Genomic DNA, 24,570 nt, shown 5'->3' with positions numbered 1-24,570 from the left:
AAAACAGCAGCGGGATATGAGAATGTAAAACCCAGCAGCATTGTAATTCTTGACACAAACCGGTCTGCCTGGCACCTACTAACATACCTCTTTCTAAGGCACTTAAATATGTTGTCTTGCCAATTCACCCTCTGAATGGCACACATACATAATCCATGTCTCAATTGTCTGAAGTCTTAAAAATCCTTCTTTAACCTGTCTCCTCCCCTTCATCTACACTGATTGAAGTGGATTTAACAAGTGACATCAATAAGGGATCATAGATTTCACCTTGATTCACCTGGTCAGTCTGTGTCATGGAAATAGCAAGTGTCCTTAATGTTTTGTACACTATAGGACAAATGTAAGCACCCACCAAATTATTCTTATTATATAGAAAGCATTTTGTCCAGATGTCCCCCCCGGTTAATAAAGGAATTTGCAGAGGATCTAGCTAGTTTCAGTTTAGTTTCAAGTTTTATTATTCGTATGTAAAGAACACGTAGTATACAAAGTCCAACAAAATGCTTACTTGCAGGTTCCTTCTCAACAATGCAAAACAATAAAAATAATAAAAGATAAGAACATAAAGTAAATGGCATTTCAGCATAAGCATAATATATGAAGGCCCAATTTATAGTCCAGTATATACACATGTATCAGGGAGGATTGGGGGGGGGGGGGGGGGGGGGGCAATCTCTGGTGGTCACACACTTAGTAAACACCTATTGGGTTATGTACTTTCAGTGTGGTCCCCAGTCCTGCAAAGAAAAGTGACTGGAGACCAATCTCTCCCCCATCCTGTCTGGGCAAATTCCAGGAAAGGTTCATTGTGAAGAGCTTCTACCTAGTTGCTCTTCAGGAATGCAAAAGCCAGTATGCATACTTGGCTAAACACAACACAACAAATGTGCTGGTCAGAGTCACACACACCTGGCTTACAGAGACAGACTTAAAGCAATCCACGGTGGTTCAGGTTCTGCTGGTGGATATGTCAAAAGCTTTTGATCGTGTCGACCATGCTAAACTCCTCCAGCATCTGACCAGTCTGGGTCTGTGTCCAAGGCTACTCACCTGGCTTCACAGCTACACAACAGGGAGAACACAGAGGGGGATGGCAAATGGAATGTACAGCTCATGGACAGAGGTAACATCTGGGGTCCCACAGGGTGGGGTTGTCTCGCCTTACCTCTTTCTGCTCCACATGTGCACTCGGAGAGTCATCTTTGATTTGTCCTGTTCTTTAAGGCTAGAAAACATTGAAAATGACACCTCAATGGAAGAGGAGGTGAAGTAACTGGATGAATGGGCGGCAGACAACAACATACTTCTGTCCAACTAAGAATTTGTTTCTCTAGAAATCCTCCCCAGCAGGCTGCAATGATCCTGGGTAGACAGGCTGTTCCAGTTGGAACAAAATACCTTGGCTTCCACTTGGACAACCAACTCAGTGGTAACCAACATATTGACCAGGCAGTGAAAAGGGCTTCAAAGCATCTACCCTTCCTGACTGTGATGGCAAGAAACATTCTTCCCACTGAGGACTTTGTGGAAATCTACACCACACTGATCCCACCATGCCTTGAGTATGCCAGTGTGTTGCGGGTGGGCTGCACAAAGAAGCAGAAAGCTGCACTGGACAGGGTACAGCAAAGGACAAGCAAGATGATAACAAAAAAATAGAGACATCCCACTGACTCTTCACCCTGTTGCAGGAGAACTTTCTTGTAATGCATGAAATGTAAAACTTCTAGTGTATTTGAGGTTTAAAAGGGCTTCTGAAGTTTGTAATTCCCACTTTGAAATTTCAGACTTGATTTTCCCTTACGAAAAATGTATCAATCCCTACAAATATGTCCATGAATTATAATACACACAATACTTCAAATTTCCTGTTGCTTGCTGCAAGATTTTTCCTACAGCAGGAATCCTACACCCTAAGATCCTACATCTCTACATAATCTCCTACCACAGAGAAGGGGAGACAGTACTTGCAGAGTCCTCCGAAACCAGAACTAATTATCCAGCATCAACGCAAGAACAAATAGGCTGAAAGATTCTGCTTGGTCTTCACTGTACGTTTGTAACTCATCTTGCAATTGACAGGCGGTTAAATAAATAAGCAATACAACTAGAATAACAATCTTGAAGGGTTGCTTATGTATATGAAGGCAGCAGGGAGGTTGGGTTGTGGCTAGAGTTACAGCAGCTTGCTGAACCATTGGTCTGGAGCGGGGCTTCAATCCAATTCCATAAAGAGAAATGCAGAGTTCTGCTGACCCATCACAGTATCCCATTAAAACCCTCATAACATTTCAGTTGCCTGTCACAGTCCCAAATGTGTGTACTGCTCGATCGCCAGCTCTCTTTAACAGGTGAGAACCTCTCACCTGTCTATCCTGACTCTTTATCTGCTCCCTGTTTTCAGCTTGGTTAAGCATCACAGGATTTCAGCAACTCCACTGGCTTTACTGTTCTGGATTAGCACTCCACCTTCGGTTTGGAAACCTTGCAATCAGCTGCACACGTGAGATCAGACCAGGTGTCTCTCTGTGTGCAAAAGTACTGTTTAAATTGGTTTAGATAAAGCTTTGATGATAAAGAAACTAGTGATAAACCTTTAATGTTGAGGAGGGATATAGTCCTGTCAAAACACCCATATTATAGAGCATTGTACAACGGTTGGGTCTAATCCTGAATGCTGATGGGTTAAAAGCGCAAACACCGGCTTCTCGAGCATTATCACTTATTTAACAACTTTGCTCACTTGTCATAAAATTAATCTCACAAGAAATAACAATGTGCAGGGAAAACATGTTTATCTTGTTTAATAGGTTGGTTTGAGTTCAATTTTTGTCTGGAATGTAGTGTTAAATATATCTAATTTTGTAACTGACGTGACCGAATCAGACTTGGCAAATTCTGGCGAACATCGCTGTTCAATGAGGTGTAGCCAATTCTTGGGAACATTGCCAGCTACTTGATATTTTGAAACCAGACTCCTACATGAGAAATTCACTTAGAAAGCTATACCCGTCAGTCTCCTTTGACGTCAGTGGACATACATCTAATTCGATTTTGTCAGTTGTCATGTATTTATGTCATGTGCATCATGCCAAAGTACATTTGGTTTTGTTTACAAATTTAAGGATTTTTTGTAAGTTTATAATTACTAGCATTTCCATTTTGATTGTTGTTGGATCTTTAAAGATTAGTTTGAAATCGTTTTAATTTGGAATGCGAATATGTCTTGGGTCGTCACATACATCACAGATAATCACCTCTGTCCTTCAAGACCACATCCTCAGTCACTGGCAGATGCTTACAAATATTGTAAAGTACATGTAGCATGCTTCATCATTTTGTCCAATCATTTTTTTTTAGGGGGCGAAGGCTGCGTGGTTGTAAATCTATTGATTATTCTGTATGTTGGGGGTGAAGCTCCTTCAAATCGTCCTTGGCTGTCTCAGTGGTGTCCTGTGCTACAGTACGGTTTGAAGGCACATGAGAAAGTGTTAGGTTATAATTGACCTGCTGATGACAACTGACAGTATCAGAAGAGAATCCCAAGAAGACAGCTGGCTCCTTCCTTAGACACAATTTTAGAAATGAGCTCCTTTCCCTGAACACAGCAGGGAAATAACTATCCTAACCATCTTGAGTGAAACTGGCGTCAGTGTGCTGCTAACAGTGCCGACCCTGTCCCCTTGCTGGGCTTGAGCTAGTGGTCCTCTGGTCGCAAACACACGTGACCGCCAAACCAGTTGTGCTGTAGAAAAGGATCCAATTCGATGGCGCCATTGGCGCCATTTCAAGCTAGCTGTGGAGTGTGCTTACGGTACATTCTTAATTGTTACATGAGGAAGCACAATGTTACCTCTCATTCATCGAAGTCAATTCTGTTTGGTAAAGTATTGCTATTGGTATTCAAATGCTATTCAAATGAAAAGAAAGTTGTCAAGAGTGCATAAATATTTGCAAGTGTATTGTATATTCTCTGTGTTGAGTTTATTACATTGTTGTATTGTCGTTTCTTTCCAAAGGGGTCTGAAGCAAACAAGAGGCCAAGATGTCTGAGTAAGTTCCAATATGTTCTGATGATATCAGTGACTATATTTGTCTGCCCTGTGTGAATAATATTAACTTCACTACTATATTGGTGTTCATCAATGGAATAGCCTCCCATTAGGGGCAAGTGGGGTAAGATGGGACATTTTATATATGCTCAATGTGGAAAAATAAATATAACATTCACTCTATGATGTATACTTCATGATCTTGGATATCCATGTATACAGTATCAATAAATTGCCTTTTTTTATTAATGGTTGGAAACTCATCTTTACCTCTCCAGTGCCCCATGTTCCATTTTTTTTAAATCAGAAATGTAAACATTTCTAGGAAATTCACACATCTTTTGATCAACTCTTTTAGGAAAAAAATGGCATCGAGTCGCAAGCATCATCTGAAGGTAATTTGTCACAAGTCAAATTGAATTCAATTTTTTGTAATTAAACTTTATCTTGAGCACAATATATTATAATATTACATTATAATGAAAGTCTTTGTGTTGTGATGTGTATTCCACTGTTAACCTTCATCCAGTTGTGTCACTATTCCTGCTTCTCTCTCCTTCTCCAGAGCTTGATGTTCCAGATTGCTAAGGGCTTGCCAGATGCAGAGGCCATAGAGGCAGTGGAAGAGAATTTTTTTTACATGGATGAGATCTGCGCTGCATTGGACATGCCTGGGTCATTGGACATGCCTGGGTCATTGGACATGCCTGGGTCATTGGCGGAACTGTAGGTACAGTATCAAATGCTTAAACTACATTTTCAATCTACACTGTCAGGAAATTCACTTTCGTTGCCCCACAGTGCATGTGGGTTGTTTTTATTACATTCAGTTCTTAATTTCAATCTTTAGTTGTTCAAGGTTCCTTTTGTTAAGAGTGCAGATCTAGTCTTTTTCCTGACTTCCTCTCTTCACAGATTGAGGATTAAAGTGATTGAGTCCAAGGCATGAAGAAGCCAGCTCTGAAGAAAGTACATATGTCTGCTGATGCTATGCTCCAGGCTCTGCTGGGCTCCAAGCACAAGGTGTCTATGGATTTTAGAGCCAACCTGAAAGAAGTGAAGAAGGAAGTCAAAGAGGAGGTGGGTATTTGTGTGGAAACCTACAAAGCAGAGAATTGGTATAATACTATGGAAGGATATCAGTACATACCCATGGGAAGATGTAAGATGTTTTGAGTTGGGGGGGGTCACCTTTATAATAAAGCTTTGCCTGTCTCTATCATCGAATTTGCGTATAGTGGCGCAGAAGACAGAAGCAGAAAACATTCTATGATTTAGCAAAATGCATTTCATGCAATTCTATATAATTTTACATGAAGGGAGACATTTGCAAAATATTTTTTAATACCAAACAAATAACCATAATTACAGGGTCCTCTGACTCTGAAATAACCGTAACTACAGGGTACTCTGACCATGAAACAACCGTAATGACAGGGTACTCTGACCCTGAAACAACTGTAATGACAGGGTACTCTGACCCTGAAACAACTGTAATGACAGGGTACTCTGACCCTGAAACAACCGTAATGACAGGGTACTCTGACCCTGAAACAACCGTAATGACAGGGTACTCTGACCCTGAAACAACCGTAATGACAGGGTACTCTGACCATGAAACAACCGTAATGACAGGGTACTCTGACCATGAAACAACCGTAATGACAGGGTACTCTGACCATGAAACAACCGTAATGACAGGGTACTCTGACCATGAAACAACCGTAATGACAGTGTACTCTGACCCTGAAAAACTGAGATCAATAGAAACAACCTAGTCTTGTATGCAACCAATAGCCTAGGCCAAGTATTCCCAAACTGGGGTACGCAAAATACCGTCGAGGGTACGTCAAATAAAACATTCCAAAAAATCTAAATATATATTTTTTTCCTTCACATTTTCAAACAGTCCATTTATAGAGGTTTTTTTCTCGCCTGAGTAGCCTTGTTTCACTGGCAAAAATGAAATGAAACCATCTAGTGTTCGGCATAATAACAACACAATGTCAAATACAGGTAGCCTAGTCAAATAATTAACATCCAATCACATTAACCGTTACTCTCTTGATGGAATTCCACTAGCGGTCCGTATGTAGTCAAATGTAGCTGCTGCTCATTCCGTTTGCTCTAAAATTGATAAATGGTTAAAAAAAGTAAGGACCGCATCCATAGAGACACATACCAGCTCTACTGGTAGTATTGCTACAACCAGCAGTACTACACCTACACCTGTCGACGACACAAGTTGTTCAATTCATCCAATGCTATCATCAGTAATTCTACATTTGTTGTTAGCCCAGCTAGCATGGACACTGACAGTTGTGAATCTGATGCAGCTGAAGAGCTACTGCCCCCTTACCTGGGAAAGCACCGAACAACAGACAGGGTCCATGGACCATCGAAGATGTGCAAATATGATGAGAACAAAATTTATTTGGAGTTCACTTATATTGGGAGTAGTGCCTTTCCTCAGCCGCAGTGTGTTGTATGTGCAAAAGTACTATCTCACAACTCTATGAAACCTTCACTCTTGTGCAGACATTTAGAAACAAAACATGCCAATTTGAAAAATAAGCCACAGGAGTTTTTGGAGCGAGAATTAAGACGACTTTTGAGTAGTAAGACATGTATAAAAGCAATAGTTCCATTAATAAGAACAGCCTAGAAGTGTCTTATATGGTGAGCTACCGAGTGGCTAGGACAGGCAAGCCCCATGCTATTGAGGAGGACTTAATTCTTCCTGCTGCTGTGGATAGGGCTCGGACAATGCTGGGGAAAAAGGCCAACAAAAAAACTATACAGACAATGACTTCATCAAACAACACTGTTTCGCGACACATCAGTGACATGGCAGGAGATGTCTTGAAACAATTACTGCTTCGCATACAAGCCAATGAATTCTATGCATTACAGCTGGATGAGTCAACAAATGTGGCGGACCTGGCACAGCTCCTGATAAATATCAGTTACGTTTATAAGGGGTCATTAAGGAAGACATCCTCTTTTGGAAACCAGGACAACAGGAGAGGATATATTTAAGGTACTGGACAGCTTTGTGACATCAAATGGACTTTGGTGGTCAAGATGTGCTGGTATCTGTACTGATTGGTGCAAAAGCCATGACAAATAATTAAGGGAGACAGGGAGACATAGTGGAGTGGTAATGTGAGTGCAAGCAGTTGCTCCTGACCCCACTTGGGTACACTGAACTTGTGTATTTTCTGCACTATGCAATGATATGGGCAGCGACCATGTAACACTTTTACAACATACAGAAGTGCGCTGGTTTTCAAGGGGCAAAGTACTGACACGTTTCTTGAATTGAGAGATGATCTTAAAGTTTTCTTTACTGACCGTAATTTTCATTTGTCTGACCGCTTGCATGGTGACGAGTTTCTCACACGACTGGCCTATCTGGGTGATGTTTTTTCTCGCCTGAATGATCTGAATCTAGGATTACTGGGACTCTTCGCAACTATATTCAATGTGCGGGACAAAATTGAGGCTATGATTAAGAAGTTGGAGCTCTTCTCTGTCTGCATTAACAAGGACAACTCACAGGTCTTTCCATCATTGTATAATTTTTTTTGTGCAAATTAACTCAAGCTTACGGACCATGTCAAATGTGATATAGCGAAGCACCTGAGTGAGTTGGGTGCGCAATTACGCAGGTACTTTCTCGAAACGTATGACTCAAACAACTGGATTCGTTGTCCCTTTCTTGCCCTGCCTCCAGTCCACTTACTGATATCTGAACAAGAGAGTCTCATCAAAATTGCAACAAGCGGTTCTGTGAAAATGTAATTTAATCAGAAGCCACTGCCAGATTTTGGATTGGGCTGCGCTCAGAGTATCCTGCCTTGGCAAATTGCTCTGTTAAGACACTGATGCCCTTTGCAAACATGTACCTATGTGAGAGTGGATTCTTGGCCCCCACTAGCATGACAACTAAATACAGGGACAGACTGTGTGTAGAAAAAGACTGAGACTCTCTCCAATACAACCCAACATTGCAGAGTTATGTGCATCCTTTCAAGCATACCCTTCTCATTAACCTATGGTGAGTTATTCACAATTTTTTGATGAACAAACAAGGTTTTATATGTAAGATGGCTAAATAAAGAGCAAAATGATTGATTATTATTATTTTGTTATTTGTTCCCTGGTCCCATAAGAGCTCTTTGTCACTTCCCATGAGACGGGTTGTGACAAATGTTTAATAAATGTATTGTATAGTGTGTGTGTATGTAACGCGGGTCGTATAAAGGGGACCAAGGCGCGGCGTGTAGAGTGCTCATACTTGATTTTAATGAAGACACTTAAACAAAACAACAAAACGACAGCCAACAGTTCCGTCAGGTACACTTGACAAAGCGGAAAACAACTACCCACAAAAACCCAGGAAGAAAAACCCCTACTTAAATATGATCTCCAATCAGAGGCAACAAGGACCAGCTGCCTCCAATTGGAGATCAACCCCAACAAAAACCAACATAGAAATAGAAAACCTAGAACACAAACATAGAAATAGAAAACATAGAAAAACACAAAACACCCCCTGTCACGCCCTGACCTACTCTACTATAGAAAATTACATCTTACTAGGGTCAGGACGTGACAGTACCCCCCCCAAAGGTGCAGACTCCGAATGCAACAAACCAACAAAAAAAACACAAAACAAAAGGGAGGGTAGGAAGGGTGATAATTGTCTATGGCGGCTCAAATGCAGTCCACATAACCTTAACCTCCAGCATAGGAGGCGGCTCCGGTTCTGGGCGTACTCCCCGATCCACCCGCTGATCCTTCTGCTTTATTACCACCTGACAGTGGATCATCGTCAAAGGAACCGGACTGTAGATCATTGCTGGAGGTTCTGGACTGCAGGCTGCCGCTGGAGGTTCTGGGCTGCAGGCCGACCGCTGGAGGTTCTGGGCTGCAGGCCGCCCGCTGGAGGTTCTGGGCTGCAGGCCGCCGCTGGAGGTTCTGGGCTGCAGGCCGCCGCTGGAGGTTCTGGGCTGCAGGCCGCCGTTGAAGACTCTGGGCTGCAGGCCGCCGTTGAAGACTCTGGGCTGCAGGCCGCCGTTGAAGACTCTGGGCTGCAGACCGCCGTTGAAGACTCTGGGCTGCAGGCCGCCGTTGAAGACTCTGGGCTGCAGACCGCCGTTGAAGACTCTGGGCTGCGGAGTGTCGCTGGAGGCTCCGGACTGGGGAGCGTCGCTGGAGGCTCCTGACTGGGGAGCGTCGCTGGAGGCTCCGGACTGGGGAGCGTCGCTGGAGGCTCCGGACTGGGGAGCGTCGCTGGAGGCTCCGGACTGAGGAGTGTCGCTGGAGGCTCCGGACTGAGGAGCATCGCTGGAGGCTCCGGACGGAGAAACGTCGCCGGAGGTTCCGGACTGGGAGGCGTCATACTAGGTTCCGGACTAGTGACCGTTGCTGCTGGCTCCATGCCATGGATCATCTCTACAGGTTCCGTGCCCTGGATCATCACTGGAGGCTTCTTACCATGGATTATCTCTACAGGTGCCGGGCCATGGATTATTCCTACAGGCTTCGTGCCATGGTTTATCCCTACAGGCTCCGGACCATTTATAAATCCTCCAGGCTTTTTGCCAAGGATTATCTCTACAGGTTCCGGGCCATGGATTACCTCTGCAGGCTTCGTGCCATGGAACATCCCTACAGGCTCCGGGCCATGGATCATCACTAGAGGTTTAGTGCCATGGATCATCTCTACAGGCGTCGGACCATCGATTATCACTGGAGGCTTTGTACGTGGAGCTGGAACCGGTCTCACCGGACTGGAGAGACGCACTGAGGACCGAGTGCTCAAAGCAGGCACCGGCCGTACTGGGCTATGGATGCGAACTGGAGGGAGAGTGCGAAGAACAGGCACAGGACGTACTGGATTATGGAGGCGCACTGGAGGGAGAGTGCGAGAGGCAGGCACATGCTCACCACACTAAGCACGGGGAGTTGACTCAGGCCTCACCCCTGGCCCAGCCAAACTACCCGTGTGCCCCCCCCCGAAACAATGGGGCTGCCTCTCGTTCTTCCCAGGTAGGCTCCGATATCGCTCGATTACCTGTCCCCAAGTCCAGTTTCTCCTCTCCGTCCACTCCTTATGAGACCAGGTGTCCATTTCTGCCTGGGAACGCCGCTTGATCCAATCATGGTGGGTAGTTCTGTAACGCGGGTCGTATAAAGGGGACCAAGGCTTGGCGTGTAGAGTGCTCATACTTGATTTTAATGAAGACACTTAAACAAAACAACAAAACGACAGCCAACAGTTCCGTCAGGTACACTTGACAAAACAGAAAACAACTACCCACAAAAACCCAGGAAGAAAAACCCCTACTTAAATAGCTGCCTCCAATTGGAGATCAACCCAAAAAACAACAACATAGAAATAGAAAACCTAGAACACAAACATAGAAATAGGAAACATAGAAAAACACAAAACACCCCCTGTCACTCCCTGACCTACTCTACTATAGAAAATGACATCTTACTAGGGTCAGGACGTGACAGTGTGTGGCAGGCTTACAACGATGGCAAAAAAAAAACATTTGAGAGTGTGTAAACCCTGGTGCTAGAGGGGGTACGCAGCTGGAGGTTGAATGTTTAAAGGGGTATGGGACTATAAAAAGTCTCTCAGTCCCTGCCGCTGAAAAATATCCCCACAGCATGATTCTGCCACCACCATGCTTCACTGTTGGGTTGGTGCCAGATTTACTCCAAACGTGACGCTTGGCATTCAGGCCAAAGAGTTCAATCTTGGTTTCATCTGACCAGAGAATCTTGTTTCTCATGGTCTGAGAGTCTTTAGGTGCCTTTTGGCAAACTTCAAGGGGTGTGAACTGTGGGACCTTATATAGACAGGTGTGTACCTTTCTTTCCACATCATGTCCAATCAATTGAATTTACCACAGGTGGACTCCAATCAAGTTGTAGAAACATCTCAAGGATGATCAATGGAAACAGGATGCACCTGAGCCCAATTTTGAGTCTCATAGCAAAGGGTCTGAATACTTATGTAAATAAGGTATTTCTGTTTTCTATTTTTAATACATTTAAAAAAATCAAAAAATCAGTTTTTGCTTTGTCATTATTGGGTATTGTGTGTAGATTGCTGAGGATTGTATTTTGTTTAATATATTTTAGAATAAGGCTGTAATGTAACAAAATGTGGAAGAAGTCAAAGGGTCTGAATGCTTTCGAAAGGCACTGTATGTGCGCTCAGCGGTGATGGCAGATGCACTCGTGCCAATAACCTATCCCTCAAACATACTTTGTAAAACAATGCTGTTCGCTCAATATTGGGAGTTGATCAAATATCAGTAGTGGAAAAAGTACCGAATTGTCAAACTTGAGTAAAAGTAAAGATACCTTAATAGAAAATGACTCAAGTAAAAGTGAAAGTCACCCAGTAAAAGTCTAAAAGTATTTGGTTTTAAATATATACTGCTCAAAAAAATAAAGGGAACACTTAAACAACACATCCTAGATCTGAATGAAAGAAATAATCTTATTAAATACTTTTTTCTTTACATAGTTGAATGTGCTGACAACAAAATCACACAAAAAGAATCAATGGAAATCCAATTTATCAACGCATGGAGGTCTGGATTTGGAGTCACACTCAAAATTAAAATGGAAAACCACACTACAGGCTGATCCAACTTTGATGTAATGTCCTTAAAACAAGTCAAAATGAGGCTCAGTAGTGTGTGTGGCCTCCACGTGCCTGTATGACCTCCCTACAACGCCTGGGCATGCTCCTGATGAGGTGGCGGATGGTCTCCTGAGGGATCTCCTCCCAGACCTGGACTAAAGCATCCGCCAACTCCTGGACAGTCTGTGGTGCAACGTGGCGTTGGTGGATGGAGCGAGACATGATATCCCAGATGTGCGGAATTGGATTCAGGTCTGGGGAACGGCGGGCCAGCCCATAGCATCAATGCCTTCCTCTTGCAGGAACTGCTGACACACTACAGCCACATGAGGTCTAGCATTGTCTTGCATTAGGAGGAACCCAGGGCCAACCGCACCAGCATATGGTCTCACAAGGGGTCTGAGGATCTCATCTCGGTAACTAATGGCAGTCAGGCTACCTCTGGCGAGCACATGGAGGGCTGTGCGGCCCTCCAAAGAAATGCCACCCCACACCATGACTGACCCCCCGCCAAACCGGTCATGCTGGAGGATGTTGCAGGCAGCAGAACGTTCTCCACGGCGTCTCCAGACTCTGTCACGTCTGTCACATGTGCTCAGTGTGAACCTGCTTTCATCTGTGAAGAGCACAGGGCGCCAGTGGTGAATTTGCCAATCTTGGTGTTCTCTGGCAAATGCCAAACGTCCTGCACGGTGTTGGGCTGTAAGCACAACCCCCACATGTGGACGTCGGGCCCTCATACCACCCTCATGGAGTCTGTTTCTGACCATTTGAGCAGACACATGCACATTGGTTTCCTGCTGGAGGTCATTTTGCAGGGCTCTGGCAGTGCTTCTACTGCTCTTCCTTGCACAAAGGCGGAGGTAGTGGTCCTGCTGCTGGGTTGTTGCCCTCCTACGGCCTCTTCCACATCTCCTGATGTACTGGCCTGTCTCCTGGTAGCGCCTCCATGCTCTGGACACTACGCTGACAGACACAGCAAACCTTCTTGCCACAGCTCGCATTGATGTGCCTTCCTGGATGAGCTGCACTACCTGAGCCACTTGTGTGGGTTGTAGACTCCGTCTCATGCTACCACTAGAGTGAAAGCACCGCCAGCATTCAAAAGTGACCAAAACATCAGCCAGGAAGCATAGGAACTGAGAAGTGGTATGTGGTCCCCACCTTCAGAACCACTCCTTTATTGGGGGTGTCTTGCTAATTGCCTATAATTTCCACCTGTTGTCTATTCCATTTGCACAACAGCATGTTGTGCAAATTTCACAGAAGTGTGATTGACTTGGAGTTACATTGTGTTGTTTAAGTGTTCCCTTTATTTTTTTGAGCAGTGTACTTAGGTATCAAAAGTAAAAAACGACAGGTAGTTCTTTAAAGTATTTTTACTTAAGTACTTTACACCACTGTCACATATTTTGTTAGCCTAACAACAGACTATAGACAGATTAGAGTCTTCTCTATTTAGCAGTAGCTATTTGCTTTCCAAACGGTTTTTCCCATGACTGTATTTTGAAATATTGCGAAAGACCATGCTATTTTAGCTGCTCACTGTTCACAGTGGCGACACAACAATCAGCTGTATGATATTTGCCACAAGTGCTGCCCAAATTGCAGCAGGCGTCCTGACTGTATGCGCTTGTGATTACACACAATCCACAGCTAAAGAAGCTATTGATCCTCTGTGGCTAAATTAAGCTCTCTGGTACATTCATTTGAATGATTTCATTTATTTTTGTACAGACAGGAACCTATAATTTTCTTTAATTTTGGCAAATGTATTTAAATGTATCAGAGGGTGCTCCAGCACCCCTACTTCTAGAGACATCAGGAGCGGTAGAGAAACTCTCAATGATCGCCTATGAAAAGCCAACTGACATTTACTCCTGAGGTGCTGACCTGTTGCCCCCTCGACAACTACTGTGATTATTATTATGTGACCCTGCTGGTCATTTATGAACATTTGAACATCTTGGCCATGTTCTGTTATAATTTCCACCCGGCACAGCCAGAAGAGGACTGGCCTCCCCTCATAGCCTGGTCCTCTCTAGGTTTCTTCCTAGGTTCTGGCCTTTCTAGGGAGTTTTTCCTAGCTGCCGTGCTTCTACACCTGCATTGCTTTCTGTTTGGGGTTTTAAGCTGGGTTTCTGTACAGCACTTTGAGATATCAGCTGATGTAAGAAGGGCTATATGACTACATTTGATTTGATACTTCACGAGGCTATGTATCAGTGCCTACAAATATTAATTTCCACAAAGTTTCCTGCTTCAGTGTCTTTAGATATTTTTTGTCAGATGTTACTATGGAATACTGAAGTATAATTACAAGCATTTCATAAGTGTCAAAGGCTTTTATTGACAATTACATGACAATTACATGAAGTTGATGCAAAGAGTCAATATTTGCAGTGTAATCAATGCTTGGAGTTTTTTTTTTGTTTGTCCACCCGCCTCTTGAGGATTGACCACAAGTTCTCAATGGAATTAAGGTCTGGGGAGTTTCCTGGCCATGGACCCAAAATATCGATGTTTTGTTCCCCGAGCCACTTAGTTATCATTTTTGCCTTACGGCAAGGTGCTCCATCATGCTGGAAAAGGCATTGTTCATCACCAAACTGTTCCTGGATGGTTGGGAGAAGTTGCTCTCAGAGGATGTGTTGGTACCATTCTTTATTCATGGCTCTGTTCTTAGGCAAAATTGTGAGTGAGCCCACTCCCTTGGCTGAGAAGCAACCCCACACATGAATGGTCTCAGGATGCGTTACTGTTGGCATGACACAGGACTGATGGTAGCGCTCACCTTGTCTTCTCTGGACAAGCTTTTTTTCCGGATGCCCCAAACAATCGGAAAGGGGATTCATCAGAGAAAATGACTTTACCCCAGTCCTCAGCAGTCCAATCCCTGTACCTTTTGCAGAATATCAGTCTGTCCCTGATGTTTTTCCTGGAGAGAAGTGGCTTCTTCGCTGCCCTTCTTGACACCAGGCCATCCTCCAAAAGTCTTCGCCTCACTGTGCGTGCAGATGCACTCACACCTGCCTGCTCCCATTCCTGAGCAAGCTCTGTACTGGTGGTGCCCCGATCCCGCAGCTGAATCAACTTTAGGAGACGGTCCTGGCGCTTTCTGGACATTCTTGGGCGCCCTGAAGCCTTCTTCACAACAATTTAACCGCTCTCCTTGAAGTTCTTGATGAGCCGATAAATGGTTGATTTAGGTGCAATCATACTGGCAGCAATATCCTTGCCTGTGAAGCCCTTTTTGTGCAAAGCAATGATGACGGCACTTGTTTCCTTGCAGGTAACCATGGTTGACAGAGGAGAACAATGATTCCAAGCACCATCCTCCTTTTGAAGATTCCAGTCTGTTATTCGAACTCAATCAGCATGACAGAGTGATCTCCAGCCTTGTCCTCATCAACACTCACATCTGTGTTAACGAGAGAATCACTGACATGATGTTACTTTGCAATTAATTGCAATTCATTTGATCACTCTTCATAACATTCTGGAGTATATGCAAATTGCCATCATACAAACTGAGGCAGCAGACTTTGTGAAAATGTATATTTGTGTCATTCTCAAAACTTCTGGCCACAACTGTACAGCACATTGCATTTGAAGTCAATAATTTTAGTCATATTATATTATTTTGTTGACTAATATCACTCCATATTGACTAATATCACTCTATGAATGTACTTTCTTTCCTTTTTACAAAACCCTTAAAGCTCAAATTTTAAATAACCTAAACAAATAGCTTAGATTCTCTCTTGAACTGATCTCTCTGCTGTAACACCCACTCTACCCTTGCAGGACAAAGATGCAGTTGGTGACTGGCGTAAGAACATTGATGACAAGGCAGGCATGGACGGCAGATGAAGATGTTTGAGGCCGCGTAAATGCTGTGGCACGACTCAGTCCTATTTCACCTGCCTTTCTCTGTGTCATAATAATACGTCAGTTGTTGTCAGCCATGGCTGTATTTTGTGTTAGATATATAAAGGGGTATTGTGGTTAAGTCAGATATGGATTTGTATGACCATGCTGTCGACTGAGATAATTACCCTTTTCACAGCAACTTGAACATATTTTGAAGAACACTTACTGTATGAAGAAATGTACTTAAGTATATATGACTGAATATTAAATAAATATTTGAACGTTTACAACTGGAATAGCAGTTTTATTTTGCTTGCATGTCTTTTAGGGTTTTGTGATTAAAAAAAAGAGAACACAACTTATGCAGTTACCTACTTGATTTGGGTATGAGTAGCACACTATTCAATGTTATTCAATAGCAGATAGCAATTAGAAGCTAGATGTAAAAAAAAATGTAACGACTGAAGGACTGAAGGACACCAAAAGGTATATGCTCTGTATATTCTCTCTCTCCCTCTCTCTCTCTTTTTCTCTCTGCCGAATCATGCTGTAATTACTGTAATTACGACTCCTAGAATTGGTAGCATCTCTTTATTGTTTGGGCATCTTGTGCATGGAAACTGATACAAACATATTTAGGCTAGGATTTAATCAATTGTAGATTTAATCAATTGTTCAATACTAATACTAATACAAAAATATAAACACTAATTGTATATGAAAAATGAAGAATAAATATAGTGTAACATGTTATAACAACTTTCATGACTACGCATTAATAAACTATTTATAATCTATTAGTAAATAAGTATTTCATTATTTGTAAACATTTATAAACATGTATACGTTTTTAGAAGCATAGAAAGCATTACATTTCATAAGCATTAGTAACATGTATTTTAACTGTGGCCTATAATGGCTAATTCGTGAAAGTTATTGTAAAGCATTACCGAATATTGGATTGTAAGTATTTCTCACACAAAAATCAGCATGCATAGTGTGTTGACCAGGGTAGTTGAGTGTTCATGATGTTTTCTTGTATTCATGATGAAAAACCTATGTTTTCTTGTGTCTTATGACACCATAGGTTGGTGTTGTATCTTGTGACAACTCCGCTGTAGCGAGAGCAAGACAGCGGTGGACTAGCATGGATATGACGCCCTCTACTGCCTCACCGTAGCGCACACAACTGCAGGTATGGGAGAAATAAGAAACCTGTTGGCTGGCCATAGTAATCAATTCAGATATAGATCATCTGTGTAATAGATCATCTTTGCGTTTTTGCTTACTACAGCTTTGATGTGATTTATTGACAAGTGTTTTGGTTTTATTGTCAATTACAGTGTTGAATTCAATCTGGGTAGATGAAATCTGGGTAGATATATATACTGAATGGAAAAAGGATATTAGGTGAGTGATGTAAGGATTGTTTTTAGATCATGGTGCTTTATGAGATGAAAGAGAAATGGTTGTAGTTGTGATTGCATTGTTAAAGCCTATTGGAGAAATAACTGTGTGAACAATGCATGACAAAATCTTCTAGAACTGACCAACCAGAGGATGCATGATTCCCATGTTTGTATCTCTTCTTGCCTGCAGTAAGGCACATTTGCAAAACCGTCTCCCTCTTTAAAGGACAAATTAGATGATGCCTACAATATCATATAAAGTCCTCTGTGGTTCAGTTGGTAGTGCTTGGTGCTTGCAATGCCAGGATTTTGGGTTCGATTCCCACGTGGGACCTGTACGAAAAAAATATTAAAATGTAGGTACTCACTACTGTAAGTCACTCTGGATAAGAGCATCTGCTAAATGACTAAACTGTAATAAAGAGCCACAGAAATATTTGCCACCACAAATTCCCCCAAAAGATTTCTAGGAGGGGCCATTACATTTTAGCAGATGGCTGGTGGATATAGAACTAGGCCTACAAGATTAGCCAGCCAGCTATTCTGGCGCCAAATGACCTAAATAAAAAGTCAGGATGGAGGATAGTCAAAGCAGGGCCGGCTCTAGGCATAAGCAACATAAGCGGTCGCTAAGGCCCCCATCTGCTGCAGGGCCCCCAACAAATTATTATTATTTATTTATTACATTTTTGGGGGGAACTCAGTCAGATCTCAACTTACTATTTCAGAGTGAGAATAGTAGAATACACCAGGTGCAATTTCAAAATGTGGTTGTGCGTCAGCAGTTTTTCTCTTGTTATGTCAGTCAATGACAGTCACTCAATTAGCCATGTCGGCTAACACTTTTTTATTGGTAGTAAGTCTAGCCAGCTATCTAAACTTGTAGTAATCATGGCTAAATACCGACTGTGCACGCAGGGCTCGTGCCCAGGGTCCCTGACCTCCAGAGGTTTTGTTAGTCATTCTCACTCATATCATATTAACATGGCATAAGTCATTACAAAATCTGTATAATTGCAGAACATTTGCTTTAAAACTGCAAAAAAAACAATCTCCATCCATGGCAAACTAGGTAGATTGCGAGAAACACAACCCAACCCAACCCAACCCAACCCAAGCCACACTGCTTCTTAACACAGCGCACATCCAACCCGGAAGCCAGCCGCACCAATGTGTCAGAGGAAACACTGTACACCTAGCGACCTGGTCAGCATGCACTGCGCCCAGCCCACCACAGGAGTCACTAGTGCACGATGAGACAAGAATATCCCTGCCGGCCAAACCCTCCCTAACCCAGACGACACTAGGCCAATTGTGCACCGCCCCATGGGCCTGCCGGTCAGAGCCTGGGCTCAAACCCAGAGTCTCTGGTGGCACAGCTAGCACTGCAATGCAGTGTCTTGGATCACTGCCCCACCCGGGAGGCCCTACTATTTCATTTTTTTATTTGGCACATTTTTCTTACTTTTAAACTCTGCATTGTTGGGAAAAGGGCTCTTAAGTAATCATTTCACCTGTTGTATTCGGTGCAAGTGACAAATGAAATTTGATTTGATTTTGATTGTTTTCAATTAAAATTGTCAGTGTATTCCAAACTCATAGTATGGAAATATGTATAAAACAAAGGAAAATACACTGGGCCTTTAAAACAAGCATTTTTCTCTCCACCGTCAAAAGTGGTGCCTCTCAAATGTTTTGCCGTGATGTGGGTGCCCCCCAAAAGGCTGGAGCCGGCCCTAGGTCAAAGTTTGGGATCAGACCCCTATTTTAAATTTAACCCTTATTTTACCGGGTAAGTTCCTACCATAAGATGCTGTATTTCTAATACTTATTATATCTGGCCCTGTAGTGTAGGCCTACTTTGACCACATTCACTTATCATTCATCGATTAAGACTTGATCTTGTGACAAGCAGTTGCACATTGCTTGTTATTATTTAAGTTACAGAGCAAGATATGGAAATATTATTGATACTGTAGTTATCTGGTTTGGCAATGTGGAGCCTATATTTAGATAACGGGGCATGTTACAGGGCATGACAGGGCAGTATATCAGGCTGACAGGGGGCCGGCAGCATCACTGACCACTACCATAAAGACTGACCTACTGGAGTAAACATTACCATGTTGAGGGAGGGATAAACCACTGGTGTCCACCCATCAGTATTTAATACTGTGTACTCCCTCATGTAATCAGCTATTGGCTTGCCATCCTCTCCCTCTCCATCTTACAGCTGCTCTTCATTTTTCATCATTATTTTTCTCACAGGTGAGGATAATAGTGGGATCTTATAGTGCTCCAGCATGCATAATGGGCTCCTGTCTCTTGACTGCTTTGAACTGTATCTAGTGTTGCAGCTGTTGGTTTCTGCACATTGACAGATAATACGATCACAGTAGTAACATGGTCCTGTATGGCTCAGTTGGTAGAGGAATTTGAATGTTTTAATTGAATTAATTGAATTGCTGAATTGTTTTGTGTCACCAGATGTGAATCTAGCTATTCAGGAAATATAGCTAGCTCAACAGTTTGAGCCTTCTTGGTCACTAGAAATATTTTACTTCATAGGCAGATTGCATGTATCAGCCCAACATGATGCTCAAGGGAACCTTGTTACCTGGATGTTTTTGTTCTGCTATGTGTGTGCAATCTTATGCATTTTTTTCCTGAACAGGTATTGTTCTAGAAGTCTGGAATTGACAGAAATTAAATATAAATAATCATCAGAAAATGAAACCTTTTGTGTATCATGAATGAATAAAACAATTTACATTATTTATTTGCAAGATTTTAACATTCATGAGTAAAAAAAGTGAATATATATCACTGTTTAAAGTGATAGTTCACTTTTTGGAAATATTAGCATATTTTCGACTTCTTTAGGGTGTTTCCTCCAAACTGTATTTTAATTGGTTAGCTAGTTATTGGTTTCCTTCAAACTGTATTTCAATTGGTTAGCTAGTTATTTAACTTGGTTAGCTAGCTAGTTATTTTGAAATGGTTTGGAGAAAACAACAACAACTTAAAGAAATTGGAAGAAAAGCTACAATCTAAAAAAAAAATTGTTTAACTATCCCTTTAAAGGATCAACATTATAAAGAGCGACTCATTGTTTTAACAAATTAGCAAAAATGTAGTTGTAGTTGTAGTTATATTCAAATGTAGGTCAGCAGCTCAGTAATTAAGTAGATCAAAGTTTAGCATGCCAAATATCAGCTTAGATTTGTCTTCCTCAGGGAAATAAGAAACTATCATTGAGAATGGATATATGTTTTTGGCATCTGAATAAGTTGAAACCCTATCTGTTATTAAAGCATAAAATCGTTCCAAGTGGCAAGCAGCAATATGATACATGTTTGTGAATATTTTATATCTGCATGCTTATATCTGCAATGTGAAACTAGTTGAAAGGTGTTCTATTGCCAGTGTCTAGCTGCCAAATAATATGCTAAAATCGTAGATTGTCCACATGTCCTGCATCAGCATAAAAATAAAAATAAATACATAACCAGTACAGTGAGCCAGGGTAGACTCCTACTTGCTGTGTAGTTAAAGTGATCTCTATATCTTGTTGTGTGCTACTGTAATTTGGTGGATTCATTTTGGCATTATTACTTCTGAGTCTATCACAGTACAACATATACATTTATACAACACTTATTCTGTCAAAGTTTTGAATCTTTTAATTTCTGTCTTATACAAGGTGTGAAAAAATAAACAAGCAAGATGTCAGAGTAAGTATAATATTACATTAGTCTCAATAAAATTTGAGAGGTGATTGATTGTCTGAGTGCATCGCGAACATTTCATGTATCTACTTCTTCCTCTCACAGGAAAAAGATGACATCGAGTCGCAGGGGTCATCTGAAGGTAAATATACTGATTTAACCCAATTTCAGCTTCCAATATGAAAAACTGTTTTGTTCTTACTCTCCTTTGATTGAACATTTACAGTACCAGTCAAAAGTTTGGACACACCTACTCATTCAAGGGTTTTTCTTTATTTTTACTATTTTCTACATTGTAGAATAATAGTGAAGATTTCAAAACTATGAAATAACACATATGGAATCATGTAGTAACCAAAAACAATTGTTAAACAAATCAAAATATATTTTATATTTTCGATTCTACAAAGTAGGCCACCATGGCCTATTTATTGCCTTAACTTACCTCATTTGCACTCACTGTATATAGACTTTTTGTTTTCTTTTGTTCTACTGTATTATTAACTGTATGTTTTGTTTATTCCATGTGTAACTCTGTGTTGTTGTATGTGTCGAATTGCTATGCTTTATCTTGGCCAGGTCACAGTTGCAAATGAGAACTTGTTCTCAACTAGCCTACCTGGTTAAATAAAGGTGAATTTCTTTTTTTTTATTGTTAAAATAAAATGATAGTGTTTTACACACTATTAGCATTCTCTCAACCAGCTTCATGAGGAATGATTTTCCAACAGTCTTGAAGGAGTTCCCACATATGCTGAGCACTTTTTGGCTGCTTTTCCTTCACTCTGCGGTCCAAGTCATCCCAAACCATCTCAATTGGGTTGAGGTCTGGTGATTGTGGAGGCCAGGTCATCTGAGGCAGCACTCCCTCACTCTCCTTTTTGGTCAAATAGCCCTTACACAGCCTGGAGGTGTGTTGGGTCATTGTCCTGTTGAAAACAAATGATAGTCTCACTAAGTGCAAACCAGATGGGATGGCGTATCACTGCAGAATGCTATGGTAGCAATGCTGGTTAAGTGTGCCTTGAATTCTAAATAAATCACATACAGTGTTACCAGCAAAGCACCCTCACACCATCACACCTCCTCCTCCATGCTTCACGTTGGGAACTACACATGATCATCCGTTCACCTACTCTGCGTCTCACAAAGACATAGCGGTTGGAACCGAAAATCTCAAATTTGGACTCATCAGACCAAAGGACAGATTTCCACCGGTCTAATGTCCATTGCTCATGATTCAACCATGAAGGCCTGATTTACGCAGTCTTCTCTGAACAGTTGATGTTGAGATGTGTCTGTTACTTTGTTAAGCATTTATTTGGGAAGCAATTTCTGAGGCTGGTAACTCTAATGAACTTATCCTCTGCAGCAGAGGTTACTCTGGTTCCTACTTTCCAGTGGCGGTCCTCATGAGAGCCAGTTTCATCATAGTGCTTGATGGTTTTCGTGACTGCACTTGAAGAAACTTTCAAATTTCTTTACATTTTCTGCATTGACTGACCGTCATGTCTTAAAGTAATGATGGACTGTCATTTCTCTTTGCTTATTTGAGCTGTTCTTTCCATAATATGGACTTGGTCTTTTATCAAACAGGGCTTTCTTTTGTATATCACCCCTACCTTGTTACAACACAACTGACTGGCTGAAACGCATTAAGAAGGAAAGAAATTCTACAAATTACCTTTTAACAAGGCACACCTATTAATTGAAATGCCTTTCAGGTGACTACCTCATGAAGCTGGTTGAGAGAATGCCAAGAGTGTGCAAAGCTGTCATCAAGGCAAAGGGTGGCTACTTTGAAGCATGTCAAATATAAAATATATTTTGGTGTGTTTAATGTTTTTTTGGTTACTACATGATTCCATATGTGTTATTTCATAGTTTTGATGCCGTCACTATTATTCTACAATGTATAAAATAGTAAAAATAAAGAAAAACCCTTGAATGAATAGGTGTGTCCAAACTTTTGACTCATACTGTGTCTATACAGGTAAGTCAATTAATAACCCATTCTTATTTGCAAAGATGACATGTCAAAAGTGCAAGCACAGTAGCGATATAAAATTCAAATACCTTTCCCTATTTAATTAAATAACCACAAATGAACTATGTGTACAAGTGATTGTGTAAAATGTACCAAGACAAACACAAATGGCAGAAACACATTAGCTGGCAGTTGCCTGAAGTTAACGTGCTTAGGCTCTTAATTATTTATTCAGACACTTGGTAATACCACAAGGTTACTTTCTTGAATTTATAAGGAAATACAGTACATTTGAGAGTGCCTGAAATTGATGCTATGCCTAACTTTGCATTGGTGAGTCCTACATGTTTTGGTGTAGTCATGTTAGCTGCTCTGACACCTATTCTCCCCCTGGCCTCCAGAGCTTGATGCTTGCGATTGCCAAAGACCTCCTGGAGAAAGAAGCAGCAGACTTGATAACGGAAAAGGCAGCTTTTATAGCCGAAAACTGCCCTGCTCCGGTATTGTCTGGGGGTCTTCCTGAGCTGCAGGTATTTTACCATTCTAACCAGTTAATTCTCATTTAGTCTGCTTTGAATACCCGACATATACAATAATTCATACAACCATACAATTGGTACCACAAAAATCCTAACCTAGTTATCTTTCATGTTACATATTTGATTTTGAGATGTGTTAAAGCTGCATTTGGATTTATTTGATTTGCATAGAAATGAAAATGAATTGAATGAGATTGATCTGTGCCAAAAGCTGAAGAGACCATTAAGATACACTGTGTTTCTCATACAAATGATCTGTGATATGTTTGTGTGTCAACAGGAAATGCTTAAAAAGTTGGCCCAGACCATTGACAAGGTTGATGAGGAAAGATATGATGCCGAGGCAAAAGTGAAGAAGACAGACAAAGAGGTACAATACGTTGCATTCCATATTGTCCTCATCCTGAAAACATATAGCACTGGTCTTGACTATGTGTTGATTCACCCTCTTCACAGATCGAGGACCTGAAGATGAAAGTGGTTGAGATCCAGGGCATAAAGAAGCCAGCTCTGAAGAAAGTGCGTATGTCTGCTGATGCTATGCTTGCAGCTCTGCTGGGCACCAAGCACAAGGCTTCCATGGATTTCAGAGCCAACTTGAAAGAAGTGAAGAAGGAGGTCAAAGAGGAGGTGGGTATTTGTGGGTAAAATTACAAAGCAGAGAATCACAGTACTTTAGGAGTTGGCGGCTGTTGTCCCGAACGTGCTCAGAACTTTGATGAAAGGATCAGTTACATGAATTTCATATTACATCCTCAAACACTATGTCACATCGTACATTTTATGTCATGCAGGAGGAAGTCGGTGACTGGCGTAAGAACGTTGATGAACAGGCTGGCATGGACGGCAGGAAGAAGAAGTTTGAGACCGCATAAATGACTGAATTTGTTTTTTAATACATATTTTAGGTTATTTTGTTGTACCGTCACAGAGTTAGAGTCATTTTGTCAATCTATTTAACTTAAACGTATGTCTTATGTCAACAGTAAAAAGCTATTGAAGAAAACGTATTTTACCTATGTCTAACATTCATGCCAAAGCGCAGTAATTAAATAAATGCTTTGAAGAAGACAGTCTTTTTTTGTTACTTTTGATATGTATATTTCTTGAATACAGTGGAGGCTGCTGAGGGCACGACGGCTCATAATAATAGTTGGAACAGAGCAAATGGAATGGCATCAAACACATGGAAACCGTATGTGTGATATATTTGATACCATTCCACCCACTCCGCTCCAGTCATTACCACGAACCCGTCCTTTCCAACCTCCTGTGCTCGAACATTGGTATGCATGTTTATTTCTTTA

The 24,570-nt window shown here is 41.7% G+C and overlaps 2 protein-coding genes across 2 annotated transcripts; both read left to right on the top strand.

Annotated features, from left to right (window-relative positions):
• The first annotated feature begins 1,494 nt into the window (after nucleotides 1–1,494).
• LOC123729826 (troponin I, fast skeletal muscle-like) lies at nucleotides 1,495–16,800 on the top strand. Its single transcript, XM_082968252.1, has 4 exons — nucleotides 1,495–1,623; nucleotides 4,621–4,781; nucleotides 4,991–5,147; nucleotides 15,535–16,800. Exons 1-4 carry the CDS (start codon nucleotides 1,495–1,497, stop codon nucleotides 15,598–15,600), a joined length of 513 nt encoding a protein of 170 aa, XP_082824378.1. The 3' UTR covers nucleotides 15,601–16,800.
• Nucleotides 16,801–19,230: 2,430 nt separating this feature from the next.
• LOC100136571 (troponin I) lies at nucleotides 19,231–24,339 on the top strand (the record flags this gene model as incomplete). Its single annotated transcript, NM_001123661.1, is given in 9 exon segments — nucleotides 19,231–19,277; nucleotides 20,713–20,743; nucleotides 20,843–20,879; nucleotides 23,126–23,254; nucleotides 23,544–23,633; nucleotides 23,720–23,816; nucleotides 23,819–23,839; nucleotides 23,841–23,893; nucleotides 24,058–24,339. Coding segments are annotated over 8 exon segments (516 nt in total). The 3' UTR covers nucleotides 24,139–24,339.
• Between the last annotated feature and the right edge of the window lie 231 nt (nucleotides 24,340–24,570).

The sequence above is a fragment of the Salmo salar genome, chromosome 23 (genome assembly GCF_965601325.2).
Source record: "Salmo salar chromosome 23, fSalSal1, whole genome shotgun sequence".
Taxonomy (NCBI): Eukaryota; Metazoa; Chordata; class Actinopteri; order Salmoniformes; family Salmonidae; genus Salmo; species Salmo salar.
The sequence above is the reverse complement of the archived record's forward strand: the minus strand, read 5'-3'. Positions and strand labels throughout refer to the sequence as shown.

Bases quoted from the DNA above. Each gene is read 5' to 3' on its own strand.
- LOC123729826 (XM_082968252.1), top strand. From the start codon at position 1,495: ATGGCAAGAAACATTCTTCCCACTGAGGACTTTGTGGAAATCTACACC. The intron at 4,782-4,990 runs GTAGGTACAGTA...TTAAAGTGATTG, and splicing joins CCTGGGTCATTGGCGGAACT to AGTCCAAGGCATGAAGAAGC. The intron at 5,148-15,534 runs GTGGAAACCTAC...CTACCCTTGCAG, and splicing joins AAGAGGAGGTGGGTATTTGT to GACAAAGATGCAGTTGGTGA.